The 25,552-nt window shown below is 42.4% G+C and overlaps 1 protein-coding gene across 2 annotated transcripts; it reads left to right on the top strand.

The window, feature by feature from the left end:
* Window positions 1–548: 548 nt before the first annotated feature.
* On the top strand, window positions 549–25,548 carry HSPH1 (heat shock protein family H (Hsp110) member 1). Of its 2 annotated transcripts, XM_048493086.1 has the most exons (19): window positions 550–833; window positions 4,248–4,305; window positions 5,372–5,512; window positions 6,452–6,574; window positions 7,849–7,948; window positions 8,897–9,030; window positions 10,080–10,324; window positions 11,152–11,380; window positions 12,291–12,397; window positions 14,063–14,196; window positions 16,243–16,448; window positions 17,004–17,135; window positions 18,067–18,213; window positions 18,972–19,097; window positions 19,979–20,086; window positions 20,172–20,291; window positions 23,299–23,460; window positions 24,554–24,781; window positions 24,925–25,548. In XM_048493086.1, exons 1-18 carry the CDS (start codon window positions 727–729, stop codon window positions 24,746–24,748), a joined length of 2,574 nt encoding a protein of 857 aa, XP_048349043.1. In that variant the 5' UTR covers window positions 550–726; the 3' UTR covers window positions 24,749–24,781; window positions 24,925–25,548. The 2 variants fall into 2 exon arrangements, with proteins under 2 accessions (XP_048349045.1, XP_048349043.1); XM_048493088.1 differs by lacking the exon at window positions 17,004–17,135 and having other exon boundaries at window positions 549–833.
* The last annotated feature ends 4 nt before the right edge of the window (window positions 25,549–25,552 follow it).

Here is a 25,552-nt window from a genome sequence, read left to right as displayed (position 1 = left end):
AGTCTTACAAGCATAGAGTAAAAGCTCTTATAACTGGAGAGGTAAGCTAATACTGACATTGTTTTCCTACACCCTCACAACCTATGGTTTTTGTTTCAATAGAACTGCACTACATTCATTTCCAGGGAGTTTAGAATTATTTTCGTTGTTGTTTTCTTGTTACACTCATCATAAAATCTGCCCAAAGAACAATTTAAACAGAGCCAACAACCAGATAAAAACATAATTGGAAGGGTGGCACCAACAGACATCAGTATTGCAACACCACTGCAACTAGCACCCCACCTTCTGTCCCAAACTACGGAGGGCTTATTTTGTTTACCAGCCCTCCCGGTTAAAATAAAAATCTTGCGCAAGCGCTCTAATTAGATCTTTTGTCCTCCCTCTTAGCGGGAGAAGTCTAGAATGGTGACGCGCGCGGCGTCCACTGTCGCCCGGACAACGGTAGACGTCATCCGTTCTGGGCCGCCGCCATTGGCAGGCAGGGTTCGAGAAGGCCAGAGAAGGCGGAAGCGGAAGCCGCACGTGGAGCCGGCTAGTAAGCTTGTCGCAGTTTCTGGAAACTTCTGCCTATTGTCCTATTTAAACCTTAGCGCTGGAGGCAGAGAGGTTTCGCTCGGCGGGTGGCGGAGTCCGTGGCCGGGTAGGGCGAGGTGCGAGCGGAAGGCGGTCCTCCTCGCAGTCGTAGACGGAGGGCGGCGCAGTAAAACGGGTAGCCACTCAGTCATGGCTGTGGTGGGCTTTGACTTGGGCTCGCAGAGTTGCTACATCGCCGTGGCCAGAGCCGGGGGCATCGAGACGTTGGCGAACGAGTTCAGCGACCGATGTACTCCGTAAGTTAGATGCATCCCAAAGGGGACTGGATGTCTTCAGGGAGGGAGGCTGTCACGGATGGGTGTGAAGCGATTTCTCCTTGCAATTCCCTTTCTCGCATCCAGCCACGTTTTTTATGGGAGTTTAAGCCTGCAGTAACGCGCTTATTTGCCCTTAAGTCCCATTGAATCTGGTGGGGTTTGCTTCCGAGCACACATATAGTAGGTTCCCTTGGAGAACGAAGGGGACTTGCCGCCCCTGCGTCAATATGGGGCGCCCCTGCCTTAACGTACCTATTCTCTTTTCCTTGCCGAATTACTCCGAAGCAGAATCCTGTGGCACCCGAAAGACTATGCAACATTTATTAGAGCCGTTCTTTCATCAGGTGCACGTTGGACTAAAATAGGGTGGGTCGTTAAAATGCCGTCCTGCTTAAACCTGACTGCAAAGAACTGCTGCCTTCTGGGATTATTCCCAAAGGTGATTCTTTCTGTACTATGAAATACAACTGCAGAAGAGCGCCATGCATGCTTCTTACCCCACCCGCCAAGCTTGGCTTTTGCAGCATTGTGACTGCCGCTCCTTCCTATTTTAAGGATCATCTGTTATTCCTACTATCTGCCTTTTCGTGCACTGCGGGAGGGAGCTTCATGCAGATAAATGATCCCGGACCTCCTCAAATAGGACCAGATTGTTAGGGAGGGGGTTTGCAAGGAGAAGATATTGACTGCTTTTCTCTCTCTTTAAAATCTTGGTTTAAATGGGAAGTGATGCTGCTGTTGCTCTCTAGCCCTGATCTACTCTCGCTTAGGCGGTTCCTACCTGAGCAGGTCTTTCTTCTCAATGACCTGCTCCTTAGGAGAAAGATTGGGAGAGGATGTGCCAAGTGGATCTGACTAGTGTAAGATCTGGAATCTGCTAGAAGCTTCCAAAGTTCTAACCCCAAGGTAAAGATACAGGATGCAAGCACACTGAGAATTGAAATTCAACTGGGTGTGGGGTGGGGATAGCAGGGAAGCAGATAAAAATGAGAGCAGTTTCAAGTTCCATCAGGAAGTGGCAAAAATGTATGCAACAGAATTTTATTCAACAGTAAACCAAAACACCCATATTTTTGCCTGGTGCTGTAACATCAAAATGGATTTTATATCTGTGGTGCAGTCACTGTGAAGGCCCTCTCATGTTGGTGATCACATGTATTTCCTCCCAAGGCAAGGGACATAGAGAAAGTCCTTTTTAATGGGTGAAGAATAGATTTGGTCATTTGGACACCTTGGGCCCAGATAACATAAGGCAGTGGTCCTCAGCTCATGAAGTGGGACTCTCAGGTTGGCCTTAGACTCCCATCGGCTTAGATTACCAATTTATTTGCTGCTGTTAGGGAGGTCCTGCAACTGGTGCACATATGTAGGGAACAAGGGCATCATCATGCTTTTGACTTCTTGCACATGCTCTAAGAACAACAAGATGGCAAAGTAAGGTTATTCAGCAATGGTGAGGATTCCACTTGATGCTGACCTTTGGTTTTTCCCACACTGTGCTGTACATCCTGGTTCTTAACATGCTTCCATGCCAGCTTCTTTGATCTGCTGTCCACAGGTCTGGTTTTTACACTAGTGTGGTTATAACATCTCCCCATTTTCCCCATTAAACAACTTTAATCTCATGTGATTGATGACATGGTCTAACAGCTCATTGGGTTCCATTTTCAGTTGGTCCCAAAATGGAAAGATCCAAAACCTGTTGGTAAAGGGCTTTCAGAGATCCAAATCCAATACCTTTATTAGGCATAAAACCGTGTGTGTCATGAATTCCAAATACAATAAAAAGATCATTATTACACAACTTGCAGTACACAGAGTAAAAATGTAGCAACAGCTTCAGAGATTTCAGCATTAGTGTTATTTAGAAGCTGTGAAGGAGAATTACTATCATGTGCAAATATCAGGACATTACTGACCCATGGGATGATGTCACATCATGACGTTTACTAGGTAGATTATATTTACGAGGTGGTTTGTCATTGCCTTCCTTAGTCATCTAAACTTTACCCCCAGCAAGTTGGGTACTCATTTTCCAGCCATGGAGGGCTGAGTCGACCTTGAGCTAGCAGCCTGAAACCAACTTCTGTTGGGATCGAACTCAGGTTGTGAGCAGAGTTTTGACTGCAGTACGGTAGCTTATCACTCTGCGCCATGGGGCTCATCATATTGATGCATAGGAAAGCAAAATGGAAATTGTTAACTTTTAGATGTGAACTAGTGTTGTCATCTGTTTAATATGTGCTGCTGTTAATTTCTTATTTAATTAAGAGGACAAATGGAACCCCCTGGTTTTACAGTTCATACTGGTTCTCTTATACTGCTGGTCTATAGAATCAACTATTGTACTGAAATGAAATGCTTCTAGAAACTGATTTGATGGTAAAAGAGAGAATTGCCTCGTTGGGAACAGTTTTAGATTGAAATGAAATGTGGCTTATCCTAAATATGGCAGAAGAGGTTGAGTTTGCCTCCTTTGATGTCATCTTGTCATTTGTTTCTGTGGCTGGGCACCTTGTTGGCTCTTGCTGGTGGGGTTGGGCATATAGAATGACATTACACACGGAAATTCAACACAACAGTGTCATTTTTAGCAGCATTTTTATCCTCTTGTTGCAATATCTTTCTCTGCTCTTTACATTACCTATCCCTTGGTTGTTGGTTTCTTCCTTTTTCTTAAAAAAACCACTTACATTTCTAGCTTTGCTTAGCTCATTGGAACCTGCTCAGGTAAGTCAGCATCTTCCTTCATGAGACTGGTTCATTTTTGTCTTGGATCAAGAATGATTATGGAAGATTCCAGGTCTTGCACATGAAAAAATCTCTGTTGCATGGGATTTAAAAGTGCAGTTCTATTGAAACTCTTTAAGTAATCTTTAAAAGTCTACGTGCAGTAACAAACACGTAAAGCTGTAATATTGTGGGCAATGATATCTCCATTAGAGTGACAGGGGCAATAAATCAGAACATTGCAAAATATTTAAAGCATTGCTATCAGATTCTGGCTCTGAAAGTATGTTTTAGCACCCTAGTCTTGCTTATAGTGGCATGCATCCAATTATTCATAGACTTTTTCAAATAAGGCTTCCCTATTCTCCCCACCCCCTGTGCATCCCATTGAACTGCTTTTTTGTTGTTGGGGTGGGGGGGGGGAGGGGGATTCTCAGGAACTTCATAGAGGGGAATTTGATTTCTTCAGGGGGAAGAGGGAGTCATCAACTACCACTACCCTCTTCCACGAATAGAAATGCTGTTCCATTGTGTGAACTGTGTGGGTGGGCAAAATGTAGCAATTTGTCTTGAGGCGTATTTTGCCTGTAATGCTAATACACAAATTGAATAGCATTTTTAACATGTGATTTTTGATCACTGGGGAATTTAATCTCGTTTCAGGTCAGTAGTATCATTTGGATCCAAAAACAGAGCTATTGGAGTGGCTGCTAAAAGTCAAGTAAGTCCTCTTTTGTGAAAGAAAAGGACACAACAGGAATAACAATTAAGGTCTGTGCTGTAAACCCTGAATACCAGGGTTGTGCAGAAGGCCTTAAAATGTGGCTTCCTAAAAATAGTAGATGAGGAGCCAAATAGTGATTGATCCCTTCACAGAAATGCTTTTCCGTAGGGAGCTGACCATGAGAAAATGACTGAACGCAATTACTTGTGAGATAGGGCAGGGGCCTGTGTTTTTACATGCAGGGGGTGGGGGCAGGAGTGAATATGCTCCTGTATAAAGGTCACTTATGCTAGTGGTGCTACTTAATCTGGTATACGTATTGGTTTTGAATGTCTTGGATTCGCATGCTTCATCCTGCAAAGCTACTTTGTCAAATTTGGTATTATTTTCTCTGACTGGCCTTGCAGTACAGGGTCCAGACAGAAAAAGGTCTTTCCCAGTGTATTGTCAAAAGCTTTCATGGCCAGATTCAACTGGTTGTGGTGGGTTTTCCGGCTGTGTGGCCGTGGTCTGGTGGATCTTGTTCCTAACATTTTGCCTGCATCTGTGGCTGGCATCTTCAGAAGTGTTTCACAGAGGGTGATACACCTCTGAAGATGCCAGCCACAGATGCAGGCGAAACGTTAGGAACAAGATCCACCAGACCACGGCCACACAGCCCGGAAAACTCACCACAACCAGTCTTTCCCAGTGCTCACTCCTTGAGGTCTACTAAACTGGACACACCAGAATTTGAATCTGTTCTGTATTACAAGTCCTTTTGCTCTTACTTGTATTACAAGTCCTTTGGCACTTACTTTCTCATATACGGAATGGGCGCTGTTCGTGTCTGGGGAATATGAATTGCTTAGTACAGGAGCGTGTATGGTTGAGGAAAGGATTCCTAATTCTCTACCTTTTCCTCTTCGCTCATCCGTCAAATGTGACCAACGTTTAACTAATAGGAGTAATAATAAATGGAACTTGAACATTCTAGGTTTTGTCAATTGTTGATGTACATTGCATGTGATTTGATCTTTTTTATGTCAAGATGTCCAGTCTTTTTCTCTCCCTTCTCCCACAGCTAATCACACATGCCAACAACACAGTATTTAACTTTAAGAGATTCCACGGACGTGCCTTTAATGACCCTTTTGTTCAAAAGGAGAAAGAGCACTTGAGCTATTGCTTAGTTCCACTGAAAAATGGAAACGTTGGGATGAAGGTAAAAATACCATTATTGCATTTCCAGACTTTTCTAACTAAGCTGAAAAGGTTTTAAGGTCCAGAACTGAAACAGTTTTTTTAAAAATTTCTTCTGGAATGATATAGATTTTTAAAGTTTAAAATTATTTTGTGTTCTGTGTTAGTGTATTTGTTTTACACCTAAGGTGGCTCATCACTGTAGTAACTCAATTTTAGCTTAAAGGGACTTTAATTAAAGATGAAGACCATAGTCCCTTTTGAAGAATCTTTTAAAATCAGCAGTGTAACACCTGTTAGAGTAAGTCAGATTATCAGAAAGTACAAAGCAGGCTATTTATTTTTTTGTATTTGAAAAAAAAGTGGCATTTTGAGGCAAAATGAAGAATCTGGAGCTGCTGCTGAACTGTGAAAGATTTAAGTAGCTCTTTGTTCATTACACTTCCTTCTAAGAATTCATGGTGGCAAAGGCAGTTTCCTCTTATCCTTACAACAGTCTTGTGATGTAGGCTGCAGGAAAGAGACTGTCCTAGTGTTACCTAGTGAGCTTCTTGACTCACAGGTGTTTGTCCTAGCAAGTCTCACCAATCCTAGTCCCTTCACCACCCTGATTGTCTTGTATAAGAATCCTAAGCATATTTATTCAGAAGTAAGGGTCAGTGAGTCTGGTTGAACTTGCTTGTGAGGAAGCTAGTTTAGATTATAGTTGGTCAGCAAAGTTGCTTTACTGGTACCTTAACAGTGTCATATGGTCTCCCAGCTGAGAAAAGGAATGGAACAAATAGACTGATTTGAGCTTCAAGCACCCAGTGAGAAACTTTATCATATGTTTCACTTTGGAAATGGAAAGTTTTCGACTAATACAAAATTGAAAATACTGAATTAAAAGAATCAGTGGATTTTTGTTTGCCTACCCTTGAAATACTACAGCGCTTGCTTCCTTCGCTTTCTCCCTTCATAGGTAACATATATGGACGAGGATCACTTATTTAGTGTGGAACAGATAACAGCGATGCTGTTGACCAAACTGAAGGAGACAGCTGAGAATAACCTCAAAAAGCCTGTTACAGACTGTGTTATTTCAGTAAGTAGTCCTGTGTAACTGTGCGTTCCTTCACATGCATGCAGTCTTATGTGGACACTGTGGAAGCCTTCGGCATTTGCCTTGATCTTTGAGCAGACTCATGAACAGTGTTGAATGTTGCTGGGTCTTTAACACATGAATGGAGCTGGACCCGCTCATTGGCTGAGGGGCTCCTGATGTAACATTGCTGAAGCTGAGTGGGCGTGAACCCAAAGAAAACCTGAATGTGAGACTGTTATGCTTGCCTTAGAAGAGTGGGAACTACGTATATTTTAAATTAAAATACATAGGAGAACTAGTGAAAGGCAACAATCAAGGTTACCCCTCTCCCTGGTTTGGATACAGACTGGCAGATTTTGGGAGGCATTTTGGCTCCTTGTCCTGGGGGCAAGGGATTCATATTCTGCAACTCCTTGCAATCATGGAAATGGTAGTCTGGATCCAAATCCTGTTGTTTTGCCGCTGCTCCTGCTGTGGTTTTCCATGTAGCGCTGGAGTTTCTGTTCTGTCCCTAGATATTTCTTTCTACTGCTGTCTCATCCCCAGCATCCTTATATTTTTTTTCCAGTCTCTGTTCCATTTTCTTTTGTCACGTGCTTTTTTGGCATATTCCTTGACTGGCAGGAAAACTGGTACTTTAGATCAAGGTTTAATTTTCTTCATCCTCTGTAGTGTTTTGGCAAGAATTTTGCTAATCCCTGTGGGTGGGATATGCCCCTGCACTTCCCAGCAGGCCTCCATGGTGAACGGTGCGTGTCTGACTAGCTTAATGAGCCAGTTTTGAATTTTATCTCTGGATACCATGCCAGCAAAGGAGCCACCTGCCACCGAGCAAAAGGCTTCCCTGTGTGTTTCACATTAATTCCCGCCTAGAATATCTTCCAGGCAGCAAGTCTCTATTATGTAAAGCATCCTTAATTATTAAATGAATTTCCCCCTCCTAGGTGATTCCACTTACACTTGTTTCTTCTTTCCAATGCCCCAATAAAGCAGCTGTAAAGTGCTGTAATAGGTGTGAATGTGTTGCTTTTCCAGTCATTTTTGAAGTGCTAGAGGTTAATTTTTTTATTTTATTTGCTTTAATGTATATGCTGCCTTTCCGGTAAATTGCTAAAGGCTGTGTTACAGGCTCACCTTTAATATTGCATTAGAACAGGCTGTGAAAGGTCAGCTTACTCACTCAGACTGAAATCTTGTAATTCCAAGCAACATCACCTTTGTATCAAAAAGCAAGGCTTCCCTTGTGGTAATCCTCTGTTTCTTTGCTGCTTCAGGTTCCGTCTTTTTTCACTGATGCAGAAAGGAGGTCTGTACTGGATGCTGCCCAGATTGTTGGGCTAAATTGTCTTAGACTAATGAATGACATGACAGCAGGTGAGCTAATCAAGTGAACTTCTCTTGTAAATAGTTGACAGACATTTAATTTCACTTAGCAGCCACAAGTTGGTTCAGCTACTTCTGCATTTATGTAAGACAGGAGTCAAATGTCATATGGGGTCAAATGTCCCTGGGCTGCGGGTATTTAGTCACGTGGGAGGCGGAACCCCCCCCCCCTTCCTTCTTCCCCCCGGGTCCATATACCGACTACAAGACCTGGTTCAAAAAAAGTTGTTTGGTCGTTGTGGGGAGGGCAGTTGCCTATACAATGGGGTGTGGGAGTGGGGGCAGAAAAGTCAGATTTTGTACCGGGCTACATTTTCCGTAGATGTACCTCTGATGCAAGAGCAGCATGTGTGGTGGTTAAGAGCAGGTGGACTCTAATCTGGAGAACAAAGTTTGATTCCCTGCTCCAGTTGAGACAAGTGGGATATAAATCCAGACTCTCTTTCATATCATAAAACAGGTCTCCCACAAATACATAAGCTCTCAGATCTTCTTACATACTTCTGTAGGTTCATTAGACTGTACTGCTGCTTCCCCACAGCGTGTATACTAAGGCAAAGGACAACCCAATGTCTTCTCCTTTTGGTGGCACTGCTTCCCTTTGAATATGTTGTTAACCCTCATTTACGAGGACACCTTTGTGATGCCCACTTCTGCTTCGCTGTTTATTGCTTAGTAGCTACAGCAACATAGAACTCCTAAGTCCAAGTGCTCGGGAGCAACAGCCGCAGAAGGCCATTGTTTTCACATCCTGCATGTGAGCTCCCAAAGGCACCTCGTGGGCCAATGCGAGTAGCAGAGAGCTGGACTAGATGGACTCTGGTTTGATCCAGCTGGCTTGTTCTTATGTTCTAACATGCCATCACACATAGAAGCGGTATTTTAGTTCTAGCACATGTAAGTAGCTCGCTGTATATTGACAAAATGTTGCTTTTACAGTGGCTTTGAACTATGGAATCTACAAGCAAGACCTTCCACCTCTGGAAGAGAAACCGAAACTGGTGGTGTTCGTGGACATGGGCCATTCTGCATTTCAAGTGTCAGCCTGTGCTTTTAACAAGGGTAAACTGAAGGTAGGCAGGAGCCGTGAACTCCTTTATGAATACGCTGATATGGAGGGACTGTTGCTTGGGTAAGGGATGGGGGATCTTATCTCACTGCAGATAAAGGGCAGGGGATTGTTGCTGCACCACAAAACTGCAAGACTGGACACACAGCAGGAAGTAGTGCCTTTCCATGTAAATGTGCATGGAAACCTTGTCTTTGCCTGTTTTGTTCCGTAATGGAACATATTGTGATGTTCAAATGAAATGACAAATTAGCCTAATGTTTTATACTCCCATTGAAGATCACAGAGACCCTCTGCCATAAAATGAGAAATTTCATCGGGCTACCTAGCATTTTCAGGTGCCAAGGTCACCTGGGGCCTGGTATGTATTGAGGAGAGGGGCTGTGTAGAAATTTAATAAATAGTAATTAAAAGCAGCCACCTGGTCTGAATATAGGAAATAGGAAAGTTTGCAGTTTTGTACTTCTTTGCAAAATCATATAAGAAATGTTCTGCTGGATCCATCTAGTTTAGCAACTCACACAGTAACTAACAACAGGGCATAGAGGCCAAGGCCTGATGTTACCTTCTGGCACTGGTATTCAGAGGTTTATTTATTGTGAAGGTTTGTTTTAGTCATCAAGGCTAGTAGCCACTGATAGACCTATTGTCCATGAATTGGTTAAATCCCCTTTAAAAACTGTCTGTGTCCGCGGCCATCACTACGGAAAGTGAATTCGACATTTAAAATAGTTGTTGTGTAAAGAAATGCAGAAATAGCCGTAGCTTGGATTTATAAAAGTGGAGGGCTAAACAGATGAATTATTGCAGTCAATTTGTCATTAATAGTTTAAATTTGTTATTGTCTATTCGTAACTTAGGTGAGCAACTCAACCACAGAGCATATCCCAGTTTATATATAAGTTTAAGTTTAAGGTATATAAGTTTAAATAGACATTTTGAAGTTATTAAACTATCCCACATGGGTACTTGGAAATTTATTCCCTGTTGACATCAAGAAGGAACAGCCATGTCCACAGCAAATGTAACTTTTCACCTTCTTGTTTAAACCAGGTCCTTGGTTCGGCTTTTGACCCCTTCCTAGGAGGAAGAAACTTTGATGAGAAACTAGTAGATTACTTCTGTGCTGACATAAAAGCCAAATATAAGCTGGACCCCAAAACAAAAATACGAGCCTTTCTGCGATTACATCAGGAGTGTGAAAAGCTGAAGAAACTAATGAGCTCTAACAGCACAGACATTCCATTGAACATTGAGTGTTTTATGAATGATACAGATGTGTCTGGGAAGATGAATAGGTAAGAGATCTGATTGGTGTGGTCTGTTGAACAGGAGGAAGTAACTTTGTTTCAAAGGTGTCCCGGTGAAGAGAGGCAAACTGATGAAGCAAGGGGAAGATGGGTGATTTCTGGACGTTTGGTATCCCTAAAATATAAAGTGACACCATCTAGGGATAAATAGCAGATGCTGAAGGAGGCGCTGGTTGCTTCCTCATCCTTCCCAGTGTGTGCTTTGGAAAATTCACTGTCTTTTCACACCTAACATTTTTGATCATTCGTATTGTGGCTTAGAGGACGAAGAGCAAGCCTGGTGCATACAGATTTCCCTCCTCGTCCTCACCGTTCAGTCAGTTCCTTGTCCAATAAAACCTTTGTTTGCCATTGTGTCCAAAAATGCAGTTTGTTGTATTCAATAATTGTTTGTTTGTTTGCTTGTTGTTTGTTTGGCTATCACAAGCCATTGCAAACCAGTTTGAACGTAATGGCAAACTGTACATGGCTTGAACTAGAAAAGAATTCTCTGAGGAATAGGGGCAGCATGAGCGCAAATGGTTGTTCTCAGTTCTCCAGGTCGTGGTTTGGAGAATCAAAATATTACACGTGTACCCAGCTGATTCATTTTCCTTTTACCCATTTGTATAATACTGTAAGATATGTGCCCTACTTCTGTGTCTATTGTTAAGGTTGAAGTAGCTGAATCTTCTGACAAGCTAATTGCTTCGATGTTATCCCAAATCCATGACTGCGGAAGGAAGCGTCTCTCATTTCTGATTGGTGAAGGTAGTCAGTGTTTACAATTGCACAAAAGAAGCTTCTGACTTGGTCTGCTGGGGTTTTTCTCCTAGAGCCCACTTTGAAGAATTGTGTGCTGATCTCTTGCAAAGAATAGACATTCCCCTTCAATCCCTGATGGAACAAACCCAGCTCAAGGTGGAAGATGTGCACGCTGTTGAGATAGTAGGTGGCGCCACACGCATGCCAGCGGTTAAAGAGAAGATTGGGAAGTTCTTCGGCAAAGACATCAGCACAACGCTGAATGCAGATGAAGCAGTTGCCAGAGGCTGTGCTTTGCAGGTACATTGGTGATAGCGCTTCTCTCCGAAGGCAGACTTCAGATTTAAGCCAGTTCGTTTATGTGCATACCTCATCTGTGTACTGAGTACAGTGGTTTGCAGCTGAGTATGAGAGAAAGCATTACGTATTACATATTACAGTGATGTGAAGTAGTGCATAAGTCTTCTTGCCCAGACCAATAGTGTTGGAGAATCTGATGCTTTTTTAAAAAAAGAAAAGCACCTCAGGGACAGGGAAGCTATCAAGCGGAGAAACAGGATGGGAGGCTGGAAATGGTGGGCCAGTCTCTATGCAAAGTTTCTCTGCTTCATATTGCAGCACACACCAGTAGCTTTTCTGACTGGGGGTTCAAAGACCAACATTTACTAGACAGCCAGGCATTTTGAGCTTTGAGAAGGGTACAGGGAAAATACAAGATGAAGAACCAGTTTCAAATAATCTCTCTTCCTTTCCCTAGATACTTCTCTGCTCAAAATTCCCCCCTCCTAGAGCTTAGAATGCCGTCAGGGCTTTATGATATTCACAGTATTATTCTTTTTGATAGGCCAGGAGCTTTACTGTTGTGGGGGGAAAGGGTTGGTCTGTTGTGGGGGGAAAGGGTTGGTCTATAACTACCACGTTAGGTTATCTCATGAGCAGGTGTGAGGGTAAAAATGGTGGAGTGTTTTGAACATGCTGCGATTATGATTTCTTGAAAATGAGCTAATTTCAAGTAAATATGGTTTCAGAATCATGCAATACATGGCTGGTACTGTTATGTATATATATAATTTATGTATTTGGAGTAATCCTTTGCGTGTGACATCAATAGTTATAGTGAATGAAGCCACTGAAATGTCTGATTCTTTCTTTATAAATTGTTGTGGGCAGTGGCAAAGAAGTAATACTAGTTCTGCTTTTCGCACTTTAGTGTGCAATTCTGTCTCCAGCTTTTAAAGTGAGAGAGTTCTCCATCACAGATGTTGTTCCATTTCCAATATCATTGCTGTGGAGTGCAGAGACTGAAGATGTGGAAGGGTAAGTAGGAACATGGGTTGGTTTTTAAAAAAAATATAATTGGCCTGTAACGTTAATGTGAACTCGGGCCAAAACTAGGGTTTATAGTACATGCTGGAGTGCTTCTATCACCAGCAGCCACTCTCCAAGTCTCTCTCAGAATACTTGGAAATACAAACCAGATCTTTTATTTGTTTACTTTAAATATAGCCCACTTTTCTCATTGAGTCTCAAGGCAGATTACTGAAAGTATAAACAATGCAGCGAAGCATCATAAGACATCCAGAGAACAGTGTAATAAGACAAGGATTACAGAACTAGAAAACAGTGCAAACAACTAAGTCAAGGTATGTCATGAACAATGCTGGAAGTAGATGACAAAGGTAGAAAACATTGCCATGAAAGCAAGACCTACAATAAACACTGAGGTAGATTACAGCCCTTGCAGAAGCATCATTCTGATCAGTTCCATTACACTGTATTTGTTTTGCACGTTTTGTGGAATGTCAAAAGCATGGAAGCCTTCCTTGATCACCTGAGGCCAACCGTTTCACAAGGTGATCGCCTCTACAGTGAATGAGTCGTACCCTTTTTCAGAGTGACCAAAAATTTGGTCAGATGAGTAAAACAGTCATAGCTGGACAGAACAAGAGAGGCAGTCCTGCAGGTATATGGGTCCAGGCCCATTAAATGCTTTGTATACATTTGCATTTTCCTGTTCCATTTCAATGGCTGCTCCTCACAGAGGTGGAATATTTGACAGCCTGGTATCCCATCCAGCACAGAGTATACCTAGATGATTCAGGGAGGAGAGGAAGAGGTGACACGGGTCTTCTTCTGTTGGCAAAGTGCACATCTGTGGCAAAACAGAGTAGAGCATGTTCAGCTTGACTGATTTCATGACAGTAGTGATGTTAATGTTGAACCTCTAGTGACTTATTTGTTTGACTACAAGCATGCATTCATCAAAGTAATGCTGCCACCGGTGGCAATAGTCTGGTATATATGGTTCCAAACAAGGATCGTCCTTTGGTTTGTTTTCTCTGGCTGAAGTCGTTTGCCCAGTTTGTGTCAAGATATATGCAATAGAATAGGTGTCCCCAACCTTTCTGAGCCTGTGAGCATACTTGGAATTCTGGCATGGCATGGTGGGTCCAGTAACAAAATGGCTGCCACAAAATGTCTGCTGCAGGCGGTGGAGCCAGCCACAAAATGATTGCCACAGCCTGACTTCAGTAACACAATGGCCACACAGCCCGGAAAAAACCCCAACAGCCAACGGTGGAGATCCTTGCGCTGTGGAGACGGTTACTGTCAGAGCAGTGTTTTTTAAAAATCTGCACAGCCAATCTAATCTCCAATAGTCAAATTAGAAGGCTTGTTGGGAAAAAGCCCTTCCTGGATCCCACGCATTTCCAAAGAATACGTGGCAGGCACCATGGAGCCCACTAGTTCCACATTGTGGAGCCCTGTAATAGGAAGTTGACAGAGAGTTTCGAATGAGCTATAACCAGGGATGAGGGGTTGAGAAAGCAGGCTTCCAAATATATTGCGTGGAATGATATGCTGGGATCCCATGAACAATACAGGGTTACAGTAGCAAGAGTGTGTGAGGTCAGCTGCCAATCTGATTAATACCTGCTTTGGCACACTCCTATCTCTAATTCATTTCCCTTTGCTTTATAGAATTCATGAAGTATTCAGCAGGCACCATCCGGCACCATTCTCCAAAGTTTTAACATTTTACAGAAAAGGCCCGTTTGAACTCCAGGCTTTCTTTTCTGACCCCAGTAGTGTCCCTTACCCTGAGAAGATGATAGGTAAGTGGTTGTCTGGGTTAGGTGAGAGACCACCTTCTAACACATAGGTGTCGAACTCGTGGCCCTCCAGATGTTATGGACTACAGTTCCCATCATCCCCTGCCAGCATGATGCTGGCAAGGGATTATGGGAACTGTAGTCCATAACATCTGGAGGGCCACGAGTTTGACACCTATGTTCTAACCGATTTAAATTGCCTGGTCTTTAATATTCTTAAATTACCATGCTGATCAAATATTGATAGAAATGCACATCTGGATTATATATGACTGTTATGTGATTTATTCAGTAACACGGTCAAAGAGAGAAACTGTCAGATCTTGTTCACACATACTCCATTTTGTGCAACATAGGCTGCATTCAGATGTCAGGAAAGCATTCTGGTTTGTGTGTGACAGAAGAAGCACGGTTTTTCCTTGGGCTTGTGACTTCGCCCGCCCTTGCATACAGAGTTCTCATAAAACATTTCAACAAACTGCACTTTTAAGTGGCCCACTTTTGTGCAAGACAACAAACTGTGGAATCTTTCAAACCAGGAAGTCTCAGTTCTGAATGCAAGGGCCAATGGGGTCAGTGCTAGAAAGTGAAAGATAAACCAGACTAATTCTTCCTGCAAACAAGCTACAGTTGGCTCACAGCAACTGCATTATTCAAAGTTTTTATTGCTGAAGAACTCTAAACAGCGTTTGCACACAAATGGATGTGCTGCACCTTTTGGTCAGTCGCTTTTGCTTGGTCTTATGTCTCATCAAATCCTGACACATGTTTGTTCTTAGTTGATCCCCACATTATTGCAGTGAGCTGTCTTTATTATTGCAGTGAGCGTACCCACATTATTGCAGTGAGCTTTATCACGTCTGTATGAAAACTGTAGCAAAAGCTGCTTGCCGGCGGGGGGCTGGGGGAACTATTTTGGAGAGTTTGGCATTGCAGTCAGGTTGTGTCACTGCAGATATTTCCACACTCGCAGTAAAATTGAGACCGGGCAGGATGAGTACATGATTCAAGGACCAGAAAGACAATGGAGAGTAAGAGCCAGTTCAAAGCCTCATAGTTCTTTAGGTCCCTTGTTCAGTTCTAGTGACAGAGAAAATAATTAGCTATATAAAACAAGCTTCCCTTTTTCCTTGGATAAGCTGGTCAGTTTTGTCTGGAAATCGTGGCCTGGTGCTAGGCAACATTGGGTTTCTGCCTTCAGTAGTCAGCTTCTACCCTAACTACTTAACTGGAATTCCGAAGTTCATTACTTTGTGGGTGTTCTGTGAACAAATTCATTCTGAGGATTCTCCTGTGAGAACCCAGTGTTTTTCTCCACTGGATATATCTTCTGGAGTTTCCAGCCATCCCTTCATCATTCCCAGACCCACTTGGAGCTAAGTACCCCCTTCCTCTGGCTTCTTACTGCCCTTTCTGAGGCCACCAGATAGAGGAAGGAACAAGCTGTCTGGGCCTGTTCAGAGGCAGAAGCTACAACCCCCTTCCCCGAGACTCACTATTGGGCAGCCAAATGTAAGCAAACCTAGCAATTTCATTTCTTGGGGCAGGGTTGGTATTGTTACCCTTCCATCACTCTCTGACGGAACCACCAGAGCCCAGGTGTCAAATTCGCGCCCCTCCAGATGTTATGGACTACTGTTCCCATCATCGGCAGGGGATGATGGGAACTGTAGTCCATAACATCTGGAGGGCCGCGAGTTTGACACCTATGCACCAGAGCCAGCAAAAAGATCTTCCCAGACTTGAGAGGGGACACTGAAATTTCTCTCCATCAGCTGCCTGTGTGATTCACTGGTTTTATTGTTGGATTTTGTAAGTGACCTAGAGGGTTGCTCTTGGTGGAAAGATGTGGTAAAATACTTGTCATAATTACTGTTGTCCTACCCTCAGTAACTCACAAGCTTGTTTGAAGTCTCAAACCCAGCTTCACGAGCAGTATGAAATTTCTCCATCTTTCTTAGTGCTGTGTTGCATGGTATTACATTGGCAGCCATTGCACGGGGTAACTAAGACTGTGTGTTCATCTCAGGACCTTTCATTTGCTTTTAGGCAAGTACATTATCCAGAACGTTGCAGCTCAGAACGACGGGGAGAAAACAAAAGTCAAGGTCAAAATCCGCATCAACACTCATGGCATTTTTAGTGTTTCTACTGCATCTATGGTGGAGCCACTGAAAGCAGAAGAGAATGAAAATCGCAGTATTGAATGTGAAGCAGATACTCTAAGCCAGATACCACTAGAGAATTCCTGTAGTGTAAGTTGGCCCCTTTACCTGAGATAGTTCAAATAGAGAGCCTGCAATTAAATTGCCTTAGAGTCTCAGGGTAGGAAGGATAAGATCTTGTGCAGTGAATGGATGAAGGTGGGGGAGTGGGGGATTGCCTTCTGTATGCATATTTGTTTCAAGTATGTCAGACAGATTCCCTAGAGGGGGCATAGAAATGTTCCAGATAAATCAATTGTTGTATTAGATTGAACCGGACCCCCGTAATATAGAAGTTAAATACCTTTGTGTGTCTGACTTGGCCGCAGAGAAAGCTACATAAGCCATCAATAAAAGGAGAGTTAGTTTGCAGTACCTCAGAAGCATCGAATGGTTCAAACAGCTTACTTATGAGGAAGAAGTCCTTTCTTCCTACAAGCGAGACTGAAAAAAACATTCACCTGACTGTGAACGTTGGCTCATTAAAGTAAGAGGGGGATGAAGTGGTACTTGTAAGTGACCTCCTCTCAAAGTTTGTGTAGCATGATGTACGAAAACGTGTCTGTATTTTTTTCACATCTTTTTGTGCCTGGGCTCCCGTTTCAGAAGAATATCCAGCAAGGCAACAGTGAAGCTGGAGTCCAGACCCAGGTACAAATAGATGGTCAGCAAGCATCACAGCCTCCCCCTTCCCCTGAGCCTCTATCTGAAGAAAACAAAATCCCAGATGCTGGAAAAGTGAGTGACCCTTTTAAAAAACATGTTCTGCAGGGGGGAAAGAATGACATTAGCTACACATTTAAAGAAATGTTTGTTATAAGTATGCGGCATGGTACTTCGGCTCCCTTGCATTAACCAGACAATTAAATTAATTCATGTTTCCTAGCATTGTCTGTTAAGCCCACTTTTCTCCAATGGGGAATCCACGGTAGCTTACAACATAAGTTAGCTTACTGAAAGGATCATTCAAGCACTAAAATTATTTTCCAAGGCCCTGTTTTGGGTGCTCCTAATTTCTGAAGCTAGGTGGGTGGCAACATGGGAGAGGGTCTTCTTGGTCGTGACGCCAAAACTCTGGAACTCTGTCCCAAGGAGCCTTGTTTGTCCAATTCGGGTTCCACCAGCCAGTGAAATAATATTTTTTTTGGCTTGGCATTATCTGGGATCCCTCCTTGCTGCCCAATACTTTGTTTTTATGTTTTCATGTGTGTGTACTCTGGTTTTAATTATGTGCTTTTATTGCTTTTAATGGTTTTTAACTCGAGATTTTATTACTTTTGTTAGTGGCCTTGGTGACCTGTATGAGGGCAGAAAGGCAGGGTATTTAACTTTTGTTAAATAAGAATAAATAACATTCTCTCCCTGTTTCTATTTTATCATCACAATAACCCCGTGAGGTAGGTTAGGTTAAGAGAGAATGGCTGGCCTGAAGGTATCCCTGCAATATTTGTATTTTGTATTGCTTTTATCGTTTTATATTTTATATATATGTAAGTCGCCTCAAGTCCCCTGTGAGATTGGCAAGATATAAATGTGAAATGTAAATAAATGCATTTTTCATTGGTCCAACATTCTAACTACTAAGAAAAACAAGTTGTGAAAATGCTGCCCTTTTTTGGAAAAAAAGATGTAGCTCACTGTTCTCTTGATGCGATGCTCTTCTCTGCAGTCCACTCAGACAAGTGAAAAGAAAAGCGATCAGCCTCCCGAAGCTAAAAAGCCCAAGATGAAAGTGAAGAATGTCGAACTGCCCATTGAAGCAAATTTGGTCTGGCAGCTGGGGAAGGAACTGCTCAACCTGTACATTGAGACAGAGGTAAGTCTGGTTTACCATCTGAACCTAATATTGTTTAATTAGGAGTGCACTTGGGAGCCCTCATAGATTGCAGCTGAAAGATATTTGGGGATGTGTATTCCCCACGACATGGGACTAGGATCGCCGGATTTCTGACACCTATGGATCTTTTGAATGGGCGGGATACTTATTGAATGGCCTAACCATGTTTATTTGGGAACTACTCCAAATGATTTCAGTGACAGTATTTCCAAGTATGCATGCTTTAGGGCCGAACTTTAAGATCCCTTTAGAACGATACTTCTGTAATCTAAAAAGCAGAGGGATGGTTTGTACCTGCATAAACATTCCTTCATTTCTGGTTGGCTGGATTATGAACTTCCCCATTAAACTGGATTGGATTTAAGATTATCTGAATATTTTCCCCTGTTGTGTTTTATCTAGTGCTGGCTCAATCACACACGATGTTGTAGTCATGTTAGTGCCTGTTGTGCTTTTGTCTTAAATTCTTGTGATGTCTCTTAAGTTCAGAAAGTCTTTCCATTTTAAATGGTGATTCAGTGGTTAGTCAGTAAACAGCAATAATGATTCTAGTGTAAGATTTCTTGGGCTAGATGTATGCATGACATTTGAAGGAAGCCATAGTCTTGCCCACAAAACCTTTTGCTGGAATACAAGCAAGGTGCAGCAAGTCTCCTGTTTCGTTCCTGTCAACTATGTTTCTGTACTTCTAAATCTGACGATCAGCTGTTTTTGTGGTGGGGCTTGTACCCAAATAGGGCAAGATGATTATGCAAGACAAACTCGAGAAGGAACGAAACGATGCCAAGAATGCTGTCGAAGAGTATGTTTACGATTTCCGAGACAAGTTATCTGGAGCCTATGAGAAATTTGTGTATCCTCAGGTATGCCATAATTAACATTGGCTCATTTTTGCTCTGTGCATTACCAACCTTTGCCACTCTTCAAAATACTGCAAGCAGTGGTTCCCAACCTTCATAATGCTGCAACCCTTTAATACAGTTCCTCATGTTGTGGTGACCCCGAATCCGTAACATTTATCCATTTTACAGATGCAGAGAGTCTTAGGCGACCTCAAAGGGGTTGCGGCCCACAGGTTGAGAACCACTGCTGTAGAGTGAACATTTTTGATACAGTTGCCAATCCTCCAGACATGTTCCAGATTGTCTATCTGCTTCTTAAATTATGGTAACCAAAACTAAACACAATACTCCAGGTGGGGTCTAACTGGAGCAGAGTAAGGCAAGTACCATCACTGTATGTGATCTGGACACCTTTTTAGTTACCACATCAGACTGCTGACTCATGTTCAATGTGTTGTCCATTAAGACTTCTAGATCCTTTTTGTTCATACTAATTTCAAGATAAGTCTCCCCCAACCTATAATTATTCAGTTATGAAAAACTGGCCCACCTCACAAAGGCTAGGAATTTGGCTAGGAATGAGACAAGGTTTTCCCTTCAGAAGGAAACTTCATCTCATCTCAGGTTCTTTACCTTACCTGCTAAAGGTGAGACCTTCCTGGAGGGATGAATCAATGCTTCAGCAAGTTAATTATTTCCAGGTACTGGTGCTTATTTACAGACTGGGACTCTGCAGTGTGTGTAGGTGTTTGCACTTTTAGTTATCAATTTTTCTCTTGAAATAATATTGGTTGCTTGTTATTTCCCTCCTTGGCCTTTTTTACTGTGTTTCCCAAAGCTTCCCAACCTGCCATAGATGGGCCTGCACCAAATCAATAAACATTCCTTTGCATCTCATTTAGGACTACCAAAATTTCTCCAAGTTGCTGACAGAGACAGAAGACTGGCTGTATGAAGAAGGAGAAGACCAATCCAAGCAGGTCTACATGGACAAATTGGCTGACTTGAAGGTATAGCTCTTTTTGAATTAAGTGCACTGAGTTATGAAGAAATATTTGCTCTGATTTGCTGAAAGATACATTCTGATTGATTTAGAAATTTGGGACTCCCATTGCAATCCGATATCAAGAAGCTGAAGAACGACCCAAACTGCTAGATGAATTGGGGAATGCAGTTCAGCACTATGCCAGGATAACAGATGAATACAGAAACAAGGTACAGATCCTTCCATACAGGCTGCTGGAATCTGGGTGGCAGGATGGGGCGGAAGGGTGTCCCACTGTGTTCTGCAGCAGAGTTTTTTCACTTGATCGCAAGGCCAAACAGATGTCTTCTGCGTGGAGTGACAAATTCCAAAGGATGCCCTATTAGTCTGTTGCAGAAACATACGAACAAATTATGCAGCAGCTGTGAGACTAACAGATTTGGTACAGCTTGAGGTTCTATGGCAGGGGTCTGCAATCAATTGGCCATGGTGGCAGGGGCTGATGGGAATTGTAGTCCAGGAACATCTGGAGAGCCGCAGGTTGCAGACCCCTGTTCTATGGAATAGAGGCCGTTTCAGCAACCCATTGGGTTCATGTGATTGATGGAGACATTTCTACACCTCGCTGCTGGCAGACCAGAGGTAGCCTGAGGTCCGCTTAGCAAGAAAGCTGGTTAATCGGCCTGATCATGGTTTTAAGTGATCCAGGAAAGGATTGAGCCTTATTCTATTCTGTAGGGAAATCAACTACAGTGATGGAGTGTGAGCCCTAAGAAAAGATTTTTGAAGGTGGAAAGAGCAAAGGCAACCAGGAGTTCTCACATGCTTAAATGGTGTGTGAGAAGTGGGGGGGGGGGGGGGGAGGGGTTGGGTTTTGGGTGTATGTTTTGTTTTGTTGATGCAGCAGTGTATAAAAATGTGTAGCCTGTCCTCCTACTGGGGGCAGCATAACAAATTGATACTTCCTGTAGAAGAGGTGCACCTGGATGATTTTTAACCCGGCAAAACTGCAGTCCATTCGCCACACACACAGTTACCATTTGGGTAGTGATAGCAGCATATAAAAGTTGTACACATTTAGTCGTGGCCAAGGAAGCAGTAAAGTATTGATGCTAATAAACTGGCCTGGCACACTAATAAGAGTCTCGGTTTTTTAATCCAAAATGGCCAAAATTTAGGTCTACTCATGAGATCAGCTGAACATTTTTGTTTAATTTCATGCACAACTTCATTTACTGGATTCACAATATCACTTTTCCTTGTAAGCCTTCTGTCTGTCTCTACATGGCTGTTACAGACTAGATGCTCATTGCGGTGAAAGTTATTTTCAGTTTTGCAGGGATAGGATGTGAAATATAATTTTCCAAGCGTTTTTCTTTCTGTCACAGAAATAGGCATAGGCGCTTAAATGTTTTTGCTGCCAGATGGAATTTGTGTCCTAACCATTGTAAATCTTACTTCCGTTTTGACGTTCGCCAGTCAGCCGGCCCAGCTGGCCACAGTAACATTAGAAAACCCACATTGATCGTTTCCATCACATTAACATACCAAATTACCGCTTACGCTATTCTGAGCAGTTTGAAATTGCTCTAAGTACCGGTTTCATGTACAGCCGTTATAGTTTGTATTCAAGCATAAACAGTTACAAGTATAGGCCAATTTCTGGTCTTGCTTAGGAAGTGGGAGTGGTGGAGTTTGCAAAAGTAATCTTATTATATACGTAGTTGGTGAGACATCTTTTGGATTAAGCTAAATATCGGCGGAGTTCCATAGCTATTTTGCACAATTTGAGAATGCCCACTGTCGCTGCTCCTTACTTCTAGTGAGGTCCAGAAGCAGTAGGGTAGGGCCGTGGTGGCGAACCTTTGGCACTCCAGATGTTATGGACTACAATTCCCATCAGCCCCTTCCAGCATGGCCAATTGGTTGCAGGTTGCAGACCCCTGCCATAGAACCTCATGCTGTACCAAATCTGTTAGTATCACAGCTGCTGCATAATTTGTTCGTATGTTTCTGCAACAGACTAATAGGGCAATTGGCCATACTGGAAGGGGCTGATGGGAATTGTAGTCCATAACATCTGGAGTGCCAAAGGTTCGCCACCACTGGGATAGGGGGAATGCCTTGTCAATCATGATTCTGTCTCCCTCCTCTTCCAAGAAGCTCAAGGCACCATCTGTGATTTGCAGCATCTATATTTTATTTTTTTCAACACGATCTGAGATGGGTTGGGCTGAGAAGTGGTGACTGGCCCAACATCATGCAGTGGGTTTGATGGCCAAGTGAGGGTATGAAATATCCTAGTCTGACTTTCTAATTCCATTATACCACACTGGCTCTATGGAGAGCACAAAAGCTCTCATGTTTTTGTTCTTCCCCTTCTGTGGACCATACAAAGTAGCTTTCCAGTGGTGAACAAAAAAAAAATCACATTGCTGTGCGTTTGGGATCTGAGGACCCAGTTAAAACATTATGATAACCACAAATACATTACATCCATTCGTTATGTTCCTTTCTTACATTGGCAGTGAACTCATGATAAAGCTACAAGAGCAACTTGTGTGATCCTATGAGCTGGCAGTGAAGGCTGCTAATAAGATATATTATGTGGCCTCCATTTCTCTCTCCCGGTGCAGTTTTAATCAGGCTATTAACTTTTCTCTCTGAGGGATCTCAAAATTTTAGTGATTTAGCAATCAGTTTTGAGACATTTGTGAGCTACTTTGCAGATAAAACCAAGGCCTGAAGATGCCAGCCACAGATGCAGGCAAAACGTCAGCAGAGAATGCTGCTAGAACACGGCCATACAGCCCGGAAACCACACAGCACCCCAGATAAAATCTTGTAGCTCAGTCAGGATCTCCCTGCCAACATTGATGAGTGAACTGGAGGCCCTTTGGACATCTTTAGGTCCAATAGTTTATTTTAGCTGGCATCCCTAACCCACCCATTTATATTATTTTTATCTACTTCACTTTCCATCTCCTTTGTTGTTCTGGTTATCCTTTGTTTGTTTTTTTCCTTTTCTCTCCCCCCTCCTGTGACCAGCTTAGCATTATTATACAAAGTTTTAAGGGCACTGTCTTGAATTTTTAATAGAACAGAGGGTTTTAAAGATATTTTTAGGCATAATTTCTATGTAGTACATTTTGAACTCTTGAATTTGCCGTAAACTGCCTTGAGCTTGACCTTGTTCAGGAAATGGCAGGATAGAAATTAAATAAGTCATTGTTTCAGGATGAGAAATACATCCACATCGATGAAACTGAAATGGACAAAGTAGAGAAGTGTGTCCGGGACACAATGGAATGGTTAAGCAGTGTGATCAACGCCCAAGCAAAACAAAGCTTCGATCAGGATCCTGTGGTCTATGGTCATGAAATCAAAAGAAAGCTGATGGTGAGTGGTCATGCCAGAATTGGTTTAATTACTGAAGGTCAGGCTGAAGTTTTAGGAAGTAAATACATGCAATGATGGTTCTGCCTACTTGCTGGAAGGGCTTAAAAAGGGCAGGGCTGGTTTCTAGCCCTGATGATTGAGAAGAAAACTGTTGAAGTGTCAAAAGATGCTTGTAAGCTGGGCAGTGTTTCTAATAATGAAAATGTTGGATTCAGTGCTCTGTGCCAAATCTTTGCCCTCTTGCCCCATGTCTGTGTTTCCCAGTCATTGTATTTTTCCCGGGTATCCTTGCCAAAAGTGAAATACGCTTACAGGTGTGTAAAGGGTAGTGGGGGAAAACCAAGCAGAAACCAATTCTGGAACTTAATTAGCTATGTCATTTTGTGGTCATAGAATCGTAATTTCACTATAAAAACAATTGCATCAAAAATGGCATGTATAATAAGTGAAATTTTTATTCAGGAACGTCAAAGGAGAGCCATAATGCTCGCCAGGTTTAATATTATGCCTTCTGCCTTGTTACATGGCAGATTTAATAAGCAAGAAAAGGCTAAAAGATTGTGCCCGTGTAATGATGGCTCAGTTGAATCTCTGGCCCACCAATTACTACACTGTCTCAGATTCAAGGAAATCAGATCCAAGTATGTGAATCTTACTCCTTTACATTTACCCGAACTCCCCAATTTAATTAGATTACACTACTTGTTGGACAATCCTGATCCTTCTCTCTGTATGATAGTGGCAGACTTTCTCTTGGAAATTACTAAATGCCAGTAGATTTCCTTCGACTTAGCATTTATTTCCTTTTTGTATATGCTTTTTAATCTATTTTTTATTATTGTTGTACTGTTGTCTATGCCAATAAAGGCTTGCTGCTATTCAGGAACGTGAGACAGAAAGATATAAATCAAACAGATACTTCTCCAAGGGAGAAAAAAGCATTTACAAATAGTGGTGTTTACACCTGTTTCCAAAAAAAAAAAGATTCAAAAGGAAAGTATTTAAATGTCTGAATCTACAAGGGTGAGGATCACCTCATGTCAAAATTTTCTTCTTGGCCCCATTAATCTTCTGTATTTTTCTCCAATTGTAGGAGCTACACAATTTGTGTGAGCCCGTTGTATCCCAACCAAAACCAAAAGTAGACTCTCCCAAAAGGGAAGAACCTCCGGACGTGCCCATGACGCCTAAAAATGAAGACATCGAAGAAATCAAAAACATTGAAACAGCACAACAAAATGGCGAATGCCACATGAACGACAGTCCAGTGAACATGGACTTGGACTAGGCCATTGCATTGTCAGTGAGAAGTTTCTTCTAGATCCAGGAGCCTTTCAGATTAAACAGGAATTCATACTCTATCAGTTTCTACCAGCATGGCCAATTGGCCATGCTGACAGAGGCTGATGGGAATTGTAGTTCCTGAACATCTGGAGAGCCGCAGGTTCCCTACCCCTGTTCTAGAAAATCCATGAAGTGAATGATGTTTCGGGGGTGGGGCGGGGGGCTGTGTTTGAGGGAACTATTTATATTTTGTTTAAAGCACTCAAATTCTGTTGCATTATGTGAGTGATGAATGTATTAAAAGGTAGGCTATGATTATGATAATCCTAAAAGGAAAACTGCCTTGGTAACTTTCAGATTCCTGTGGAATTGTGAACACATATTAAATCTTCTGTGTGGGAATCAAAACCTTTCATATCAACTGCAGATATAGCAAAGAACTGTTACAAAGGTACTGCTCCTTTGAAAAGGTTGCAGCTGGATCTTTTGTAGATGCCAAGGTAGTTTTCTTTCTCATGTTCCATGTTGTGTGTGTCTTTTCCATTGATAAAAGGCCCTGGGAAGCCTGCAAGAGAACCAAACTATCTTCCACTCCAGTTTATGTTCTTTGTATGATATCATTGTCCAAGATATTTGCTAGACGAAGGAAAGGTAAGAAGAAATATGTGAAGCAGCATGCAGAATCGCTTTAGTCTCCTGCTTTTTCCACAGAAATGTGTTGAGCAAAATGAAGATCATACTCATCGTATTGTAAGTTTTTTGTGATGTCTTTTTATTGAACTTTAATAAAGTTCATTGAAATCATACG

Source organism: Sphaerodactylus townsendi, linkage group LG04, assembly GCF_021028975.2.
Source record: "Sphaerodactylus townsendi isolate TG3544 linkage group LG04, MPM_Stown_v2.3, whole genome shotgun sequence".
NCBI lineage: Eukaryota > Metazoa > Chordata > Lepidosauria > Squamata > Sphaerodactylidae > Sphaerodactylus > Sphaerodactylus townsendi.
This window is presented reverse-complemented; position numbering and strand designations above follow the sequence as displayed.

Coding starts and splice junctions, on each gene's coding strand:
- HSPH1 (XM_048493086.1), top strand. CDS start 727: ATGGCTGTGGTGGGCTTTGACTTGGGCTCGCAGAGTTGCTACATCGCC. Junction 11,381..12,290: donor CCAGAGGCTGTGCTTTGCAG/GTACATTGGTGA, acceptor TTCGCACTTTAG/TGTGCAATTCTGTCTCCAGC. Junction 12,398..14,062: donor GAGACTGAAGATGTGGAAGG/GTAAGTAGGAAC, acceptor TTTGCTTTATAG/AATTCATGAAGTATTCAGCA.